This window comes from Hippoglossus hippoglossus, chromosome 3, assembly GCF_009819705.1.
Source record: "Hippoglossus hippoglossus isolate fHipHip1 chromosome 3, fHipHip1.pri, whole genome shotgun sequence".
Lineage (NCBI taxonomy): Eukaryota > Metazoa > Chordata > Actinopteri > Pleuronectiformes > Pleuronectidae > Hippoglossus > Hippoglossus hippoglossus.
Genome location: NC_047153.1, coordinates 19,436,638 through 19,455,347, shown reverse-complemented (window position 1 = coordinate 19,455,347; position 18,710 = coordinate 19,436,638). Strand labels below are relative to the sequence as shown.

General features: G+C 41.6%; 1 protein-coding gene across 2 annotated transcripts in view; it reads right to left on the bottom strand.

Annotated features, from left to right (window-relative positions):
• The window catches only part of LOC117759009 (MAM domain-containing glycosylphosphatidylinositol anchor protein 1), a 172,980-nt gene that overhangs the window by 31,571 nt on the left and 122,699 nt on the right, over window positions 1-18,710 (bottom strand). For both annotated transcript variants that reach the window (XM_034580995.1, XM_034581004.1), the window contains exons 8-11: window positions 15,775-16,104; window positions 14,081-14,380; window positions 5,395-5,661; window positions 5,145-5,293 (exon numbers count right to left, since the gene is read on the bottom strand). In XM_034580995.1, coding sequence (XP_034436886.1) covers window positions 5,145-5,293; window positions 5,395-5,661; window positions 14,081-14,380; window positions 15,775-16,104 — 1,046 coding nt within the window. The remainder of the gene's footprint in view (window positions 1-5,144; window positions 5,294-5,394; window positions 5,662-14,080; window positions 14,381-15,774; window positions 16,105-18,710) is intronic.

Genomic DNA, 18,710 nt, shown 5'->3' with positions numbered 1-18,710 from the left:
ACATCTTGTGGAGTGAGGACATTTTAGTTGTTTATGTTTCTATATATGGGTGAAGACTTGGCATTATGTTTGAGCTTATAAACAGATTTAGGTTATAGCTTAGGGTTTGGCATTTAGTTGTGATGTTTGATATAAGGGAAAGAGGCTCGGGATCGCATTATGTCAATGAGTGTCCTCCCAAAGATGCAAGTTTGTGTGTGTGTGTTTATCCTTGGGGACAAGTTTCAGACGATAGACCAGTTAACTGGGGACAGCTTGTCCTATATGGGGACAAAAGAAGTGTCCCCAAAGAAAAAAGATGCTTTCAGAAAATTCAGCCGCACAGTGTTTTTATCTTTGATGTCAATTAAAAGACAACAAAACAAAGAATGTGTGAAAGAGGGTGAGAAAAGGGGAGCGGCCATGAAAGATAAAAACAGGGACGTGTGTGAGTGTGTGAGAGAGAGAGAGAGAGAGAGAGAGAGAGAGAGAGAGAGAGAGAGAGAAGGAGAGACATTTGGATTGACAGCTTGAGAGGAGGATCTTCAAACATTAAAGAGTGTGAGGTTAATTTTTCTATTATCCTCTATTAATGGATCTTATTCATGATTGACCCGGCAGCTCACTGATGTTCTGTGTGTGTATGTGAACATCATCTGCATGTGCATGTGTGCGGTATGTGTGTGCGCACGTATGAGTATCATTGCCGTCCCCTCTTTGAGGCCTGGTGTGTCTGCATAGTTGGGGTTGGTTATGTCCATAAATTATTCATATATTTGATTTAATGTACAACTATAATTCATCATGAATATTTTTAATTTCTCATATATATGATAATGGGGATGTGTGTTTGCAGGGGGTGTGTTTGCGTAGCCGTGCGTGACTGTGTCTGAGTGGAGACAAAACCTGAGTGTGTAGCTATGATCTGAAGCCAGGTCAGGTGCTGGCTGCACAACTTCAGTGACACACACGCACAACTTCACAGCTGCAGGCAGAAGGCAGCACGACATATAGAGATGAGGAGGAAAGACTGAGCAATGGGAGGATGAAGGTGTGAAGGGAGAGAGAAAAGAAAAGGGACAAGGCGGCTGTGGCTCAGGAGATATAGAGGATCGTCCACTAATCAGAAGGTCGGAGAATAAAGATGTGAGGGGTTAAAAAAAAACCAAACATGTATTGTTCGCTTGCTACTTCACTCTGTATTTTCAGGTCTCTGTCATTATTTGTTTTTGAACTGCAGCGTACCTGCCAAGTTTCAGATGTTTGATGTTTTATTACAGGTTTCTTAAATTTGGATGGAAAATGACTGTAAAATTCAGTAATTTTGAATCAAGAATGCAAGATTTCATTATCTCCTCTTAAACCATTAAAACCAGATGCAACATATGCGTGTATATACCTTATAGACTGGGTGCCATGTTTGGCTGCTTCTCATTTAGAATGGGATGAGACATTCATCATGATTCACTGAAATACTTGCAAAAAAGGCTAAATGCATTATGGGAAATGTAGTTTGTCAATTTGTTGATGGTCTACAAAAGAGAATGTATAGTAGCGTTTCAGACAATGGCTGACAATCGAAGCGAGGGGAGCGATTTTGAAGCAGATTACAGCAGAGTTTCATTGATGATAACAATGATGAATATAAAAATGAAGGAGATTCAGACCCAGATAATGTTCCTGACCAAGTCTCAGACTGTAAGAGACATGTTTGAGTAGGAGGAGGAAGAAGATTGGGACGTCAGAGAGTTATATAGTTGTTGTTCTTTTATGTTCAAGGTTTAGGGAATTGGCAAAGATTTACAATGAAAGAAAGATGTTTAAGAGATCATTTTCTTTTTTATCTCTCTATCTGCTTCAGAGGCTGAAAAATAAAAGATTTTGTAAACGCTGGCAATTCTGTCAGCTCCTCAGGAAACCCTTATTTTCAAAATGACCATACGGCTGCATAAATCTGTTCCTCTTATTCCAAACATGGAAAGAATATCATGTTTTAATCATCTCACACAAATCAAAGTAAACTCCCAGTAAAATGTGGGAGTGGAAATTGTGGTATGAGGAATAAGGGGTGTAAGGACGGCTGGATGAAACCAGGAGGGCCTGTCAACTCCGTCAATTCCTACACAGAGAAACATCCTGCACGGAGGATGAAACTAAATTAAGACGTGTAAACAGGAATTTCACAGCCTGGCAATGAGTGATGGAGCAAAGTGTGTAGTCTGACACATGCACACACACACACACACACACACACATAGGAATGAACATACACTATAAATGCAGGTAAAAATAAATGCATGTATCTATACATTTATGACACTAAGCTTCACAAACTGAATATAAAACACAGACACTTGCACACCTCCAAAGAATAAAACAAATGGACACACTTAATGTCTGTGCTCAGACCTACAGAGCACTGCTCCACATGAACTGATCTGAGTCCTCTTGTATTCCCCCGTGTGCCTGCGCGCCCCACCCCCCACCCCCCGAGAACTCCACATCATTTTGCATGTGCTAAAAAGATAGAGTGTCAAGGTGTTAAGAGGGTGAGCTGGAGAAAGTGTTGCAGAAATAGATGAGTTGTGAAATTGAGATGGAATTACATTTGAATGTTCTCGTACTCCATTTAATAGTCGAGAGGACCTGTGAGATTAGCTGTTTTCCTTTCATTTGCATCTTATTCCTCTCGTTTGCACCGTTTTCCTTACTTTCACTCTCTCACTCTCACCTCCTGCGTTTCGTTTCTTTCTGTCGCTTTTTGGTCACTCTCTAACTCACGCGTAAGAACATGCAGGTAAAACTCCTTGAAATGTAATTAAAGTTAAACAGCATTTCAGACGTCCTAACTTGCCACTTAATGCAACTCATTATTTTAACACTGTCAGCATAACAACTTGCAGCAAAAATGTATCAGTGCTATTTCAGCTGCCACGCTTCACCTAACGTTAAATGCCATTAAGCCTGCACTTAAAGCACAGTAGCTAAGAGAAGGAAAAATGGAAGCAACGCAGACTCGGGGATAGGAAATAATGTGGAAGGAGATGGGAAGAGACTGGGAGAAGAAATGCTGCGAGTGAAACGAGGGTACCAGCAGAAAGATAGAGGACAAAAGACAAAAGAAGAGGGAACGAGGGAGAGGCGGAGAGAGAGTTTTAGGGAGCTTAGGCATGCAATCTAATGTGCATCTTAGGGAGGCCAGTGCTCATTTTGTATCTCCCTGAAGAGTCTTTCTTAATAAGGTAAGCAGCCAAGTCTTTAAAGTAGGAGGGAAATTAGCTATTCATCTGCACAAAAGCAAGCTGGCAGACCCTTTATTCCCGCTCTCTAGGTTGCTCTCTTTCTCTCTCTCTCTCGCTCGCTCTCTCGCTCGCTCTCTCTCGCGCTCTCTCGCGCACTCTCGCTCTCTCTCTCTCTCTCACTCTCTCTAACACACACACACGTAAATACACACACACACACACTCACGTACACACACCAACCCCCAGCCAGTTGTGTATAATTCACTGTTATCCTTCCTGTCCTCTCACACAAGGCCAGTAATCTGTGAATAGATGTTTGAAACAACACAGAAGAAGGCCGACTCTAAAACTGTTCAAAGTGGGCTTGGTTGGGGTCAGCAGCAAAAACTTTGCGAAAAATCTATAAAAGTTAATTATGATATCGATCATTATTAGTAGCGATAGTATGTAGGTTTTACACAATTTATTAATTTGTAATGGAAAGGCTATGTGTGACATGTGTGACACATATATGTAACATCATGAATGGCACAGTGTGTTATAGTGTGCATTCTTTGCATGTAACAGAAATGAATGAATAAGACTTTCTGCATTGTAGTCTGCTTTGATATCTACGATACTTGAATGCAACAGAGGTTCATGAGGTTATTCCAGTGTGTGGTTATTCTAAATGGATATTTGTGAGTGCAAGACTAATGTAACACCAATCAAAGGGTTGTGAAGTCACATCAATGCAAAGCCAATCTTTTGAGAGAAAGATAAGACATGAAAATCTTCTTAAAATTGTACTTCCTTAGCTGTCTCTGGAACCAAATTCTGGCAACGGAGGCCCGGTCTTTTTACCTCATGTTTACAGCACATTATTGTCACTTGTCTGGTACTGACAGTTCAAATCCTTCTGTGACGGTATGTGGGAAGTTTGAGATGATGTTAAGTTGAGGTCTGAGAACACAGACGCTGTGCTCTCATGGGTCGCCTCAGATCTGACCGTGTTTGATGGGACTGAGTGATGTGACCTGACAATTGAAGGAAACGAGACGGCTCTTCTCTGGAAGGGGACAACAAGTATGAGACTCCACAATATATCAATATATTAAGTGAAAGGGAGGGACTTTACAAAGGTCCTGAAGACGTAGCCTACACACTACACAGCAAACCAAAACCGTTTTCTAGAGTTTGCCATTCACATGTGAAGAACACAGCAGGGGATTCTCTGGTCAGACATCTTTAAAGAAACAGAAATATCTCTGAAACATTCAGATGAGGGGTGGCTTCTGGGTAGAGCACGAACAAATGCCTCTGCAGAGATCACTTGTTTCTTTTCAAAGCACATCAACACCGGTATCGGCCCTTATCGCCAAAAGCTCCAAGTTGACACCTTCATCAGTGTCTTCTACGTGCATGGCATCTCTTTTTCAATCTGAGATATTTGTATTCTTTTTAGTTTTTCAGCTTTGCGTCCGTCGCGTGTTGGAAAAACAACAACACGGCCACTTGATCGCGGTGAATCCTCTGAATTATCTTCCGCCGTGTTCTCACAAAGGCTCACTCAGACGTTATCCAGAGTTTTTACAGGGAAGGCTGGCAGGAAAAACTCTGCAGGAATGTCCTCAGCAACTGACTTGGACATTTTCCTTCACGTACAAATGTCAGCCCCTCAGGAGTTCAGTGCATGTCGGAGAGCATCTTCAATTGCATAAGTGTGTTTTTGTTTGGTGACCAAAGTTTACCGTGGTCTAATCCCGGTTAATCAGTGTCAGTCTCATGAGTGTTCTGTAAACACATTTAGAGAGTCCCTTTGTAAACCTTGTACCCGCCTGATGTCGAGATTCAGAGCACGACCACAGCACACTCAGGTTTGTGTGTGTGAGCGCATGTCAATATGTGCAGTTCTGTGCAAGTATTTGTGATGGAGTACTTTACCTTTCGGATATTAATCCAGTAGCCGATGATGCGGTCTGTGGCCTCGGGATCTCTCTGTGTCCACTGCAGGTTGTAGGAATAGTTGTTACCTTTCAGAATCCGGACTGGGTTGGGCGTGTCAAAGTAAAATTCTGCATTATACGGTTGAGCTGTGGAATAGGTGGGAGAGGGAGAACAAAACATCACCGATAAAGTATAGGCTTGAGAAGATAATAACTGTAAAATACAAATAAAATGTCTTTTCACTCACCAGAGACATTAAATGTGCATGTCGATGTTCCTACAGTATTGCTGACTCGGCATTCATAAGAGCCATTGTTGGTAGGTTCCAGCTTGAACTTCAGCTCTGGCGTCTCCTTCAGGTCCGGCAAGGGCATTCGGACGAAATCGCCGTTACGGTACCAGCGGATGTCTGTCAGACGCGGCGGATTGGACCGCAGCACCGTACACCTCAGAGTCACCATCTGATAGTTCCGAGAGCGCGAGTCCTGAAAGACTGGGTCTAATATGGGCGGATCTGCGGGAAAAAACAGAACTCAAGATATTATGGATACTTACTTTGTGATTAAGCATGGCGGTGAGGTGCATCCATGTAAAAACTCCGTTATCCATGATCAGTTTCTATTTTCACACTTATCTCCATGAATAAGGGAAAAAAGGGGGAGAAAAGCTAAAGCAGATAAGCCTGAGAGGGAATTGTAAAACGGACATAAATCACCATCATCCAAGTCTTATTCCATCTGCCTTGTCATCTTTTTGTTCTCTGCGGCACAGATTCCCTCACATCATCAGAAATCACTGGCTCCAACAAATCCTCTGACACAGAACAACTGTTGTTGCCACGAGAGATCAGCCGTTTCTACGAGGCACGCAGCCGTCCCCACCGCTATAACCAATCCTAACCAGCTCTAATGAACCCGTCGCCAGCGATGTGTGTTTCGCAGGTTAATGACTGACTAGCTGCTGTTACCCTGGGATCAGCCACGACACAACACGGCCAAATTACTCTGTCACAAATCACCAGCCGGCAAGATCACCCCCGGCTAATCATGGAGATAGTACACAAGATGCTAATGGTGTTGCTGCTGTAATGGTGATAGGATCTGGTGTTAAAGCCCCCGGAGATGAGGCAGTATGACTCCAGTCCCCTATATGAATCAGGTATATCAGACACAGATGTGTAATTATATTTTAATATATGTTATGTCTGTAATATAGACAGATAGGGCTGCAGGGGGAGCTGCAGTAAGGTGGAGAGAAGAAAACCAAGACGAGGATAAGAAAAGCAGAAGATGAGACTGAAACAGACAGATGCTTTTTCTGTGTTTGAGACAATGTGGAGATCCATCCATCCATTATCTATTTCACTTTTGTGGAGACATTTACACCTACGGCCAATTTAGAGTCGACAATGCAGAAATCTCTGGGCAGGAGAGAAGGAAATAATAACAGACAGATGTTCAACAAGGAACTTACTGTACTGCAATCTGAACAACAAATGAATATGATGTTTTTGAGAACAACCAGAACAATGTACGGTAAGGTAACGGTAGAGTTGGAAAGTTGTTTCTGAAAGAGTTTTTTTTATCTTATTTGTTGAAATCCTCTCCATCAATAAGTTGTCCAAAAAAAAAGAAAAAAGACGACATCTGTGGCCCTAACGTGACTTTAATAAATAGGACCAATCAAACAAATTTCATTCTTAATGAATTAAATGATACGTTGTTTGTCACTAACTGACCAGTTTGCCTGCACTTGCAAAATCTTCCAGGATTACCAACTACAGCGTTTAATATACTTAAAACCTACCAACCTCACAATTACAATCAAAACTGTGTCAGCCTTTAAAGTCATCAAGTATCACCTAAAGCAGTTGTTGGCTGCTGGTTGCCCAGTCGTTATGTAGTTTCAGCTCTTGTGCTGCGGCTTCCTGCAGCCACAGCAGTGTCATGTGAAGAGGCTGAGGGAAGGTTGGGGCAGTCAAAGGTCGTACTGTAAGCCTATGGACTGATTAGTGTATGGTCACATACCCTGCTTACGCTTATAGACACACATGTGCATACTGATGGCTACCTGACTTTGGAAACACGTGGCAAGGGTACAGGGGGGAAAAAAGAAACCAACTGTGGAGCAGGGGTGATAGGAGTGTTGTGCGCTGGTTTGTGAGCAGTTTATGAATCATTCAATACTTAGTAGATTGTGGTGGATAAGTAACATTCTCTCGTATTTCCTTAAGTATTTGTTTCAACAATTATAGAAGTTACTAAGCAGTTGGTTTCCCTTTTCAAGTCACTGGGTTACTTCAGCTTGTAACTAAACTTTTTGTTTTTTTCTTTTCGGCACTGCAATGTTTCATAGTCAGAGGACCATAATCCATGTAAACACACCATCGCTATCTGTCTTATTGAATGCAAAATGGATTCCATCCAGGAATGCAACACTGACCAAGCCAAACATTTACAGTACACAAAAAGAAAATCAATTTACATGAGACTGGGGGAGTGAGGGAGGGAGGGTGTGTGAATGGGGGAGTAAGAGTGGGGGATGAAGGGGGAGAAGGAAACCACAATGAGGAAGACGAATGGCGGTGAAAGTGTGGCGCGAAAGTGAGAGAAGTCGATGATTGAGTAAGGAAGGTGGGGGGAGGACAGGAGAATGCAGGATGCAGAAAGGGAATGACAAGACAGAGAGAGGTCCTCTCTTATGGCCAGCAGTTAGCTGATTGATGATGATGAGAATGGCAATGGGGAGGAACAGGCACCTCTCACTGGGAGGGGAGAGTGCGCAAGGGAAGAGAGGGAGACAACGGGGAAAAAAAGGAGGAAGGCAGAAGTGGCAAGAAATCTGCGTATCCACTTCATTATATCTGCCATAAAAAAGGATGGCATCCTTCCCTCACATCGATCAGTGGCGCTTAATGGAAGGAGGCAAAACGAACCCAATAAATACATTATTTAAGTAAAATGGGGCATCAGGAAGGGCAGTGAGTGAGGAAGGATCTGTTTCCTCACACTTTTCTTGGATGTAAATAAACATAAATATCACACTTTCATTCCATGATGTTTCTACCAACCTGCTCCTTTTCGCCTCACTTCTCTCCTCCTAATCAAACAAGTGTTTTCTTGCCCCCGTCCCTCTTTCCACCACCCCTAACCCCGCTTTGCTGTTTCAAGCTCTCTTAACCCCGTTTCTCTCTCTCTCTTAGTCCTGCTCATGAATCTGTCTCATCTCTCTGTTTCTTCCTCTGTTCAGAGTGGGGTGGCCACCTGCACTATTAATCACAGCTGGCCAGCGAGGACAGCAGAGCTCACACAGTGTTACCCTGCGCACCCTGCCTGCATTAGCAAGCCCTCTAAATCCTTCTTGACGAGAGGAGAGGAGAGGAGAGGAGACGAGAGGAGACGAGAGGAGAGGAGAGGAGAGGAGAGGAGACGAGAGGAGAGGGTTTTCAAGTTCCATTATTAGACCATTGCAGAGAAAACAGAACTTGTATCTTAGTTCCAATTCCTACTTCAAAGTCACTTAAAGAAATTCTGCCCCTAATAAATAGTACTTTACTAAATACAATCAATATATTATTATCATCAGGATATGTACCACAATCTTTTAAGTAATTTAACCTCTTCTTTAAAAAACACTGCGGAGGTTTTAGCCAACAACAGACCGATATCCAACCTCCCCTTTCTTTCTAAAATCCTTGAGAAAATTGTAGCCAATAAGCTTTGAGAATTTTCCCAGGAAAGTAATCTATATGAAGACTTTCAGTTAGAGTTCAGAGCTCATTACAGCCCAGAGACAGCCTTGGCAAAAGTCACAAATGATCTTCTCATAGCTTCCGATCAAGGTTTGTGTCTGTCCTCGTCCTGTTAGATCTCAGTGCAGCATTCGACACTATCAATCATCACATCTTACTAGAGAGACTGGAACAGTTAATTGGCATTAAAGGAATCACCCTAAGCTGGTTTAAATACATGTATCAGATCTATTCCAATTTGTGCAAATTAATGGTGAGTCATCTGTGTGCACCAAAGTTAATCATGGTGTCCCTCAGGGTTCTGTGCTTGGCCCAATTTTATTCACCTTATATTTGCTTCCATTAGGAAACATTATCAGGACACACTCTGTAAATGTCCACTGCTATGCGGATGAGTCCCAGTTATATGTATCAATAAAACCAGAACAATGTAATGAATTAACTAAACTTCAAGGATGTTTTAAGGGCATAAAAACCTGTAGTTGCTGTCCTGTAAAAGCTTGGTGTTAAATTGCCAGTAAGACTTTAACCTTTCACCTGACGAAATGAGCAAGCCTGCACTGACAAGGTGTGATCTCTAAAACCAGTCGGGCTTATTGTACTGTGTGCTAGTGTGGAAATGTAGATTCTGTCCAGTCCGGCTGCACTCACCCTATTATTGCTCGCCCTAACCCATGTGTATTGTCAAGTGTGTGGGTGTTTAGTCCTCCATGTGTCTAACAGGTCCAGGTATGTAATTATGTTCCTGAGGCTCTGAGATGACTGAGGACTTGGTTCGTCACTAGTTCTGTAAAGGGTACAATCCAGAGTGCAGTTGAAATCCCCCCCCCCCCCCCCCCAATTATGAGTGGATCTGGTGGTAATTCTGCAGTTCGCTGCACTAAAACTGGTCTGAGCTGTCCCACTATAAACCCCAGTCTACCTCGTCTCATGGAATAGTGTGTGTCTCCTACTTGGCTACTTCTGTTACTAATGCCCTTTTATTTCTATCCCTTCCACCACTGATGTTTAAAGACCCTATCTAAAGACTCTGCATGGAAAGAATAAAAGATAGTAAGAGACCAGACATGACCAGCAGTAAGTAGCAGAAGAAGTGGAAAAAATGTGACCCATGATCTTGTTACTTTGATCACTTAACTATTTTAACAATTTAACTTTTGCTCATCTCAGACTTGTAATGTGTTTTTTTAAGCTGGAACCTTTTTTTTTTTCATCCAAAAAGTCAAAGCCAACCAGTCTTTGCAGCATTCCAACAGACCGAATGAACTTGTCAGTGTCACTAAAGTAGTAACTCACTCTAACAGATTTCTTCTAGGTTACATCCAGAAAAGCATTAATTTCTTCTAAAGAATAGAGATCTGTTCTGTATTTTATCAACAGTGTTCACCTATAGGTTCTATACTGCCTGTTGGGGTAACTTTCCTCTAAACATCTGTGAGGCCATTTTCTGCGACCACACTGGATTTAAGTGAGTAGGTTCTCTCTCTCTCAAAATTTCTGACAACTGTAGGATGTGTAGTATGAATCCAGTCCCCTCCCTCTACTATTACTGAGTTTCTATTGGACGAGAGGATTTCAAGCTCGAATGACCAGCCCCAGAATCATGAGCATACATGTTAAAAAAAACAAAGGATTTATCTTGAATTGATGCCTGAAGTGTATTTTAGTTCTTCCCTGCTGAAACATGTGTTAATCTGAGGTGCAGAGAGGAGAACAGAGACCCCTGCACCGAGGCTGGTGCCATGGTTCAGAAAGCACTGACCCGTCCAGCTCACTCCCCACTCCTCATTATCTACACAGCTATGTATCTCATGTAAGAAGAACACATCTATGGTTTAACTGTAGTTTGACTCAGCCACGCTTCATCAGTTATCCCCATATTTTAAACTTCCTTTGAATTGAATTAGAATCTTCTTTAAACAAAACCTCCTCTGTTTGCTCAGCAGGTCATTTCCAAGCAATTTTTCGACTTTTCATAACTGAGTTAATGAACCTGTCCACATTAGGGGAGGAATCTGTTATTACCAGCGACTGTGTGCTGTAAGTTTCATCATGGAAATCATTAATCTCCTCTAATGAGTATGACTCTGGTTCATCCGGTGGAAATTTGACAATAGCAGGAAACTGTGACAAACTAGCTTCCTCTAACATTTCCTCATTTCATTTCCAGCTTTTTCACTGAGTGATTCACCTGTTGCAGAGTCCCTCACCATTAACTGTCTGACCAGTTGTCACTGATCATGTTTGTCCTCCGTCACTGCATCCAGTATGGGCCTCAGTATCATCCACAACATTGTCATTAACTTTTCAGCCATTTTACCCTGTTACCTCAGTTTTGTATTTACATGTATGAGGAAGAGAGTTAGCTGTGACCGTAAGGGCCTGGTCACAAATACACACGTTTCAGTGGCAAACCTTCAGCTTCTGTTCATTTCTAATCTGTACAAGTGAGGTGGTCGGCTTTCATTCCTGTGGCAAAGCAACTTGCACAATGGCTTCACATGACCTAATATTTGCTTCACATTGGTGTAATTGTAAGCAGTTTTCAATCCTAGAAAAACTGCTCTGAAACCACAACAAACTTTCCAAACCAAGTCAATTCTCATTAAATTAGCTCACAATCACAGACACAGAGATATACTTCGAAAAAAAGAGAAACAACAGCAAGTTAAACACTGATCATGTACTAGGCCTTTCTCAACCAACATGTGAAAGAGGAGTGTGAGAGGCATCTGTGGTGTTTTCAAGCCTGAACTCAGTGTACCGAGCATCAGCCACTACTCTGACCCTGACAGACAGGGAACAGTCCTCAGGGAAGGACGCCATGGTTTACGGTACAAAACCCATTAATTTACATGTTTTACAGCCCAGATACACAAATCGATTAATTAAACCACTCTTACCTGTCAATGGGAAACATGCAGAAAGTACATAATTAAAGTGTCAGTCAAACACTTGTTCCACTCACTTAGCAACTCTGCACACTCCGCAACCACTCACATGCACTCACTCCCGCGAACTCCCAGCATGCAGTGAGAGGAGAGGAGAGGCTGCTGCTCTGGGCCTGTATTTATCAACCGTGTCAGCATGGTAAATTGTTTCTAATGGGCCACACACTTTGAGACAAATGCTTACTTTACTTCACCAACCTTTTCTTCAAATTCAATAAAAATACTTCAGTGGCTTTAGTGATTCTGTAAAATAGAAATTTCTCCATCGACAGAAATAAACAGTCCCCTTGCAGTTTTGCTTGATTGGCATCACATAAATGCCGCTATGACAACAATAATTGTGGTACATCTCAACACAACATGTGTGCCGTTGCGTTGTTTGTGTCCTCGTGTTTTTCTTTCATCTTGTACATATCATCTCTTTGACTGACAGTCGTTTTCATTTGGCCTTGCGCAAAGGGAGTGTGTTGAAAAGGCTGAAGTAAACACTGGATCATACATTTACTGAAATTGAATCAAACACCAATGCAATGATGTACTGTCTTCTTCGACCAATACGCTACATCAGTGACTCATCTCACAGCATTTTTAACACATAGGGGATTTTAAAGTTCATAGTGGATTTATCTTAATACAATGGATGTACTAGTCCAGTAATTCATCTTTGCTTCCTGTTTTATTTTGTAATGCTTTCAGATCCTGCCCTTGTGCCTCCTCCTGGTTGCTCGCCAACTGTCCTGCCCCTGCTGTTCCCACCTGTCCAACCTGTTAAACACTCACCTGCTTGCCTATTTCCATTGCAAGATTGCTGATAAGGTTTCCCTCACGTTTTCCGAGAGTTTAGTTTCATGTTTTTTTGACTCCTGCTTCAGTTTGTGGATTTTTCCTGATTTGTTTACTTTTTGGACTATTTGTCTCATCTTACTAAGATCCGGCTGAGTTTCCCTGTAAGTGTGTCTGTACCAAAACTGGTACAGGATGCACAAACAACAGAAGACAGACTTTTAAAAGTTCAGTTCAGAAAACCTCTGGCGTGAGATAAAGATTATTGTCTGTAGGTTATTGCATTTGATATTTAACCAATGAGTTGCATCTTATTCTATGGCAGCAGAGGCACTAACATGAGGAAATACAGCAGGGATCTCAATTCCCTGCTGCTGTTATTGACAGTTTTTATATATACTTCACTGATTTAGCCCACCTGGTGAGCTAATGCAAACTGAGAATAACCAGTGGGGGTAGAAACTTTAAAGTATTAAAGTATGAAGTATGTTCTTGTAATGGGTATTCATGTCTAACCTCCTGCTATTTTCTCCAGCAATAGGTTGAGTTTTATTATGCTATAAAGTGTTATAGCAGCACTGTGTCGTTTGTATCAATAAATGAGGAATACTTGTGATTACCCAAAGTAATCGTTTTCATTAAAATCTAAATCAAATTTGCAAGTCACATTATGTTTTCTCAGCGTATTTACATGCAGGAAGATGTCCAGTAATCAGAAGTGATGTCATGATGAAAGCATTGTAAAAGACTGATCTCATGGGAAGGAGGAAGGTATTGAGCTTATTTGTCACTTTACAGATCCTATTCCTTTCTCAAAGTCCATCCTCTGGGGTTTTGTAAGGACAAACCTGACTGCAGTGTTCACAGAGGCTTTCAGACATCCATCCTCAGTTCCTCAAACTCTTTCTTTTTAACATTCTTTACATTACCATACTTTTCCTTATTTGTATGTATGGTACGTATTCATTAGCAAAATGTGGTGTAGTATTTTCATGGATCCCTTACATCACCTTAGCAACAAGGTAAGACTTTGTGGCCTTTGAAATCCACACAAAGGTGATTTTGTAAGAACTGTAGACAAAAAACAAAAGTCTGCCACAAAATGGTGTCTAAACAGAATATTGCCATTGTGGTGGTGCTACAGTTGTTACTGTTAATAACCTGGACCTGCTATAATATTTAAACTTTACACATTTCTATTACACATTTGTACTTCTGATGCTCATTTACTTATTTAATTTTATTGGTACTGCTGATATAAATCTGTTTTATTCTAGTATTAGACAAGATACAGCTATACTGGTATTTGAGAGAAATAAATCTGGACAGCACAGGAAGTGGTGGCATAATACTCTCAGTGTGTGACCCTGCTTGATCTAATGTTGGATGTTGTTGGAATTTGTGAGTTGTTCGAGTTCCTAGGTGAAAATAATCGGATCAACACTTACACTGCACGTTGAGCTGGACCTGCGCCTCTCTGCGCTTGATGTTAAGCCCGTTGTACGGAGCAGTCTGGCACCGGTACGCCCCCATCATGTCCCGGCTGACATTCTTGAGCCTCAAGCGGCCGTCAGGGGTCTCAACCACAGTCTTCTCAGCTGGCATTAGCAGGTCCTTTTCTGTCCGTGACCAGAGTATAGGCGGACGTGGTTTGCCATCGACTATCAGGCACACCAGCTCAGCGGTGCCTCCCTCTCGCACGTTGACCACCTGACCTCCTGGCGGAACTGACAGCACTGGAGGAGAGACTGGAAGAGAATGGAAGAAAGAAGTGGTAAAGAAATAGAAGTATGAATTTCTAATGTAAAACAATCACACAATATAAGTACATAATGCAATTATTTTACATATACATTTTGTATGCAAGTGAAAGCAGATTGGTTTTCTGAGGAAAAAGTGTCACTTTTCTAAATGGCTCAGGTAGATGATTCAATGCTTAAGTGCACAGCAAAATAAGTATGAAATCGAAAGAAATGTATACATGTCTTTATATGGCAATACGGTGGACATGGCGTTAAAATGACAAATGGTGTGAACACAGAAACTGGCTAAAACAGACACAGACTGAGTATAAAAAGAAATGTTTCACTGTTTCAATGCATGGGGACATTAGAAAAGATCAGTGCTCGCTGATCCTCAAAGTCTGTGACGTACCAACATTGAAGGATAGATAGTCTCAGATCAAAGTATTGTATCAACATCATCACTTTTGTTTTGTTTTTTAAGGATATAATCCAGTATGCATATAGACAGTAGACTTACAGCCCTATGGTTGTGTGCCTCTGACAACCAGTGGAGTTTCACTCTGCACACAATTCTTTTCCAGCCTCATATGAGGTCACCGTGACCTTTGACATGTGGAATCTATCAGTGTATCTTGGAGTCCAACTGGTCAAAATGTGAAGAAATTCCATGAAGGCAGAGTTGAGATATTGTTCAAGCACCCAATCACATGTTTTATGAGGCCACTGTGACCTTTGACCTTTGACCACCCAAATCTATACCTACTATATATAAAACCTAATCAGTTAATCTGTGATTCTAAGTGAACATTTGTACCAAATTTGAAAGGATTCTCTCGCGGCTTTCGTAAGATAACATGTTCACAATGTAAAAAAAGGGTTTGACCACCAATATCTAATGTGTTCATCCTTGAGTCAAACTGAACATTTTTACGGATTTTGAAGGAATTCAAATCAAGGTGTTCAATAAGGGAGCTGGTGGATGGACAGACAACCTGAAAACTGAATGCCTCCAGCCACTGGCTATCACCGGCTTAAAAAAATAAATGATACAAAAAGAGATTAAACATGGCAGCAAGTCAATGGAGAAAATGCATTTTAGTGAAGGTGGATTTTTCATAAATCAACTCGACACTGTGGGGATCAGGATACAGTCTACTTGAATAGAGAATTCCCAGTTTGGAACCTCAGACATCTGACTGCCCTCTTACCAGTGCAGATTTCACCAAATTCACTTTAAAGTAAATCAGCAGTTAAATATATGCATTTATTTTAATCCCACAAGAGTATTTGGATTTAAAATGTATTGCCCATTTGAAGCATTTATATTTTATCTTATCACTTTAAAGAAATGGTCTCAGTGTGACGGAGATATGAAGGAAAAAAAACTGAAATCCTACCACTGTTCTGAGAGATGTTGACATCCACACGGAGCTCCGGGACCCTGCTGCCGGGGAAATTTGCCACACAGCTGTAGGTAGCCAAGTCTCTGAACTTCATGTCCACGATCTCCAAGCTGCTGGTGCCAGGTGCCATGTCAGGGTCACTGCGCAGCAAGATCAGGCTGTCCGAGTTGAAGACAGGCGCTGCGTTCTTGTACCAGGTGTAGTTGACCTTGTCCTGCGGGGTGGCATCAACGTGGCACGACAGCTTGAGGTCCCGCCCCATTTGGATGCTCTCGCTGTCCTTGTTGGAGTCGGGTGTAATTTGAAAGGTCAGGTTGCTCATCGCTGTGTGTGGTGGTAGAAACAGGCAGAAGAGAGAAGAAGGGTTAAACGGATCCTACGGTGTGAGGGACTGGCTATGGGAGGCCTGACAAAAAAAAAGTGAATGGAGGGGGAATGTCAACAGTGAAATATTTTATTTTATTTTATCACTCAGAAAATACTTGGAAATGACAAGAATATTTTATGGAAGAAACAATAACAAAGAGAACAATTATAAAATTATAAAGAAACAATTTTATTTAAATATTCCAATCTTAATATATTTGTGCAACTGTCTTGACATTCCCTTATAAATTCAGTGACCAACTCACAAATTCTAATTTAGCAGATTCCACAAGGGGCACTATATGTACATACAGTATACAAGTTGACTGTGAATTGTTCAGCACTTTTCTAGTCTTGATTACCAAAGCTCTTAGAGTCCAGGTTTGCTGTTCCTCCATTCACACACACACACACAAACACACTCACACACACACCTCTATGTGCAGCACCTTCTCTATCACTGGTTTCTCATGAAAGAACCTCATGTCACAGCAAAGCCACTGAAAAGTCCTAATAGAGCTGCTGCTGAACTGAGTTACTTTACATTGGTGAGTTGTTTAAATTGATCTTGTTTGTGTGACGTGACAGTGAATATGTTTTGAAATACCAATGCATATACACCTGATAATAACAATATGTTATTCCCCTAAGGGAAAATGATTCCAAATTTCATGTCAAGGAAGGTCACGGACATGGAAACTCAGGATGCTCCTTCTGCAGAAGCTGAATACTTTCTATTGTGGTCTATGTACATGTAATGAAGGTAACACGTCTATGATGCTTCAAGAGATCTCAAGTGTACTTTTCAAATAGAATCTCTGCATTTAATTAAGTTCTTCTTCATGCTGAAAATAGAGCGCTGCATTAATGTACCTCAACTAACAATCATTGATTCTTGTGTCTGAGTTGAACCTTCCTCATTCAGAAGATTCAGCTCTAAACTTCCTCATAGAACTCTCACCATCACCGAATCTGCTCCACAGCCTTGAAGAACCACACCTAACCAAGAACATTTTGAATAACTTACTCTGTACTTTTTTCTGAGTTAACTTTAAAGTACAAAAGTAACTTAGTTCTACTTTAAAGTACTTTCAAGTTTTAAGAATGACATTAAAAAAAAAATAGAATAGACCGGAGTGCATACCTCCACCAAGGCCCAATAGACCTAAAATAAAAAAATTGGTGTTTCTCTGCTTCCTTGAACATTACGAGATAGGATGTATTTCAATGTTTTTGTGGATTTGTTGTATAATTCATAGATCTCGAGAAACTAATCAGACGGGGGGGTAAGTCAAACTTTCCTTTTTTAATAGTACTTTTACTTCAATACAATTTTACACTACTTTTTCCACACGTGGAAAAAAGTTTTAAGAATGACAAAAATATAAAGAGTTGATTAAGTATTGGTAGAGAGGGGAAGTGAGAGAATTAAAAAGTGATTGAAAGAAAGAAAAAGTGGAGGGAGGGCGAAAGATGGCTAATACAGAAAGGAAGATGTGTGACAGAGTATGGGAGGCACGAGGAGGAGGAGGCAGCGGGACAACAAAAGGAAACCAAAGGAAATTGAAGAAGAAAGAAGGAGAGCGAGAGAGAGAGATAGATAGAGAGAGAGAGAGAGAGAGAGAGAGAGAGAGAGAGAGAGAGGAAGAAGCAAATTGTGAAGGAGGGAGAGACAAAAGGAGCCTGATACGGAATAAAGTAACGGGGGCAAGAGGAGGAGGGGGGAAACAAAATCAAGGACAAAGAGTAACTCTCACACTGTCACATTTAATTTTCAGTTTCAAAGGCTGCGTTTCCCCAACCGATTTCCATGTTGAATACAAAACAGCTCTCTGTTACCACACCAAGGGGAGAGAGTGGCAGCCAGGAGGAGAGGGGGGGGCAGGGGCTTGATTTTAACTTATTTTGAGCTTGTTAACAAGATCCTAGGGTCGAGCCAGGGATATAAGGCAGTGACCATATGGTTAACACAAGTATGCCACTTTACCTGGTTGGTAGGATGCAGTGTGTGCCCTTATGTGTGTGTGTGTGTGTGATGCAGGGAGGCTGCGGCTGCATGTGTCTCCGAGTGCATGTGCCACCTGCCAGCTTCTATTTATCCACTCACTAAACGCGTGTGTGAGCATGTGTGTGTGTGTGTGCGCGCGTGTGTGTGTGTGTGTGTGTGACATTTGCCGTGTTGCCACCTGCACTGGTGTGACGATGCGTTCAGGCCCATTAAGCTTACAGGAGAAACCCATCCAGCATACGTTCGCTACAGTGTTAACTAACAGAAGAGAGTGTCGCTAATTGCTTCCACTCCAGTCTCACTAATTGGAGTGAATAAAGATGATTAAAGGGGCTAAAAATAGCCGGAGGGGAGGGAGAATTGAAGGCTTTTATTTTAAGAGTAGGGGAATTAGAAAACGAACGATACTTAACTCATCTATCCTGACAAGTTTCACATCAGCTCTCTGTAATGATGGATCAACTGCTCGTGTGCCGCACACCACACACACACACACACACACACACACACACACTTAGTATACAAGGATACTGAAGTAGTTCCTGTGCGTAAAGAC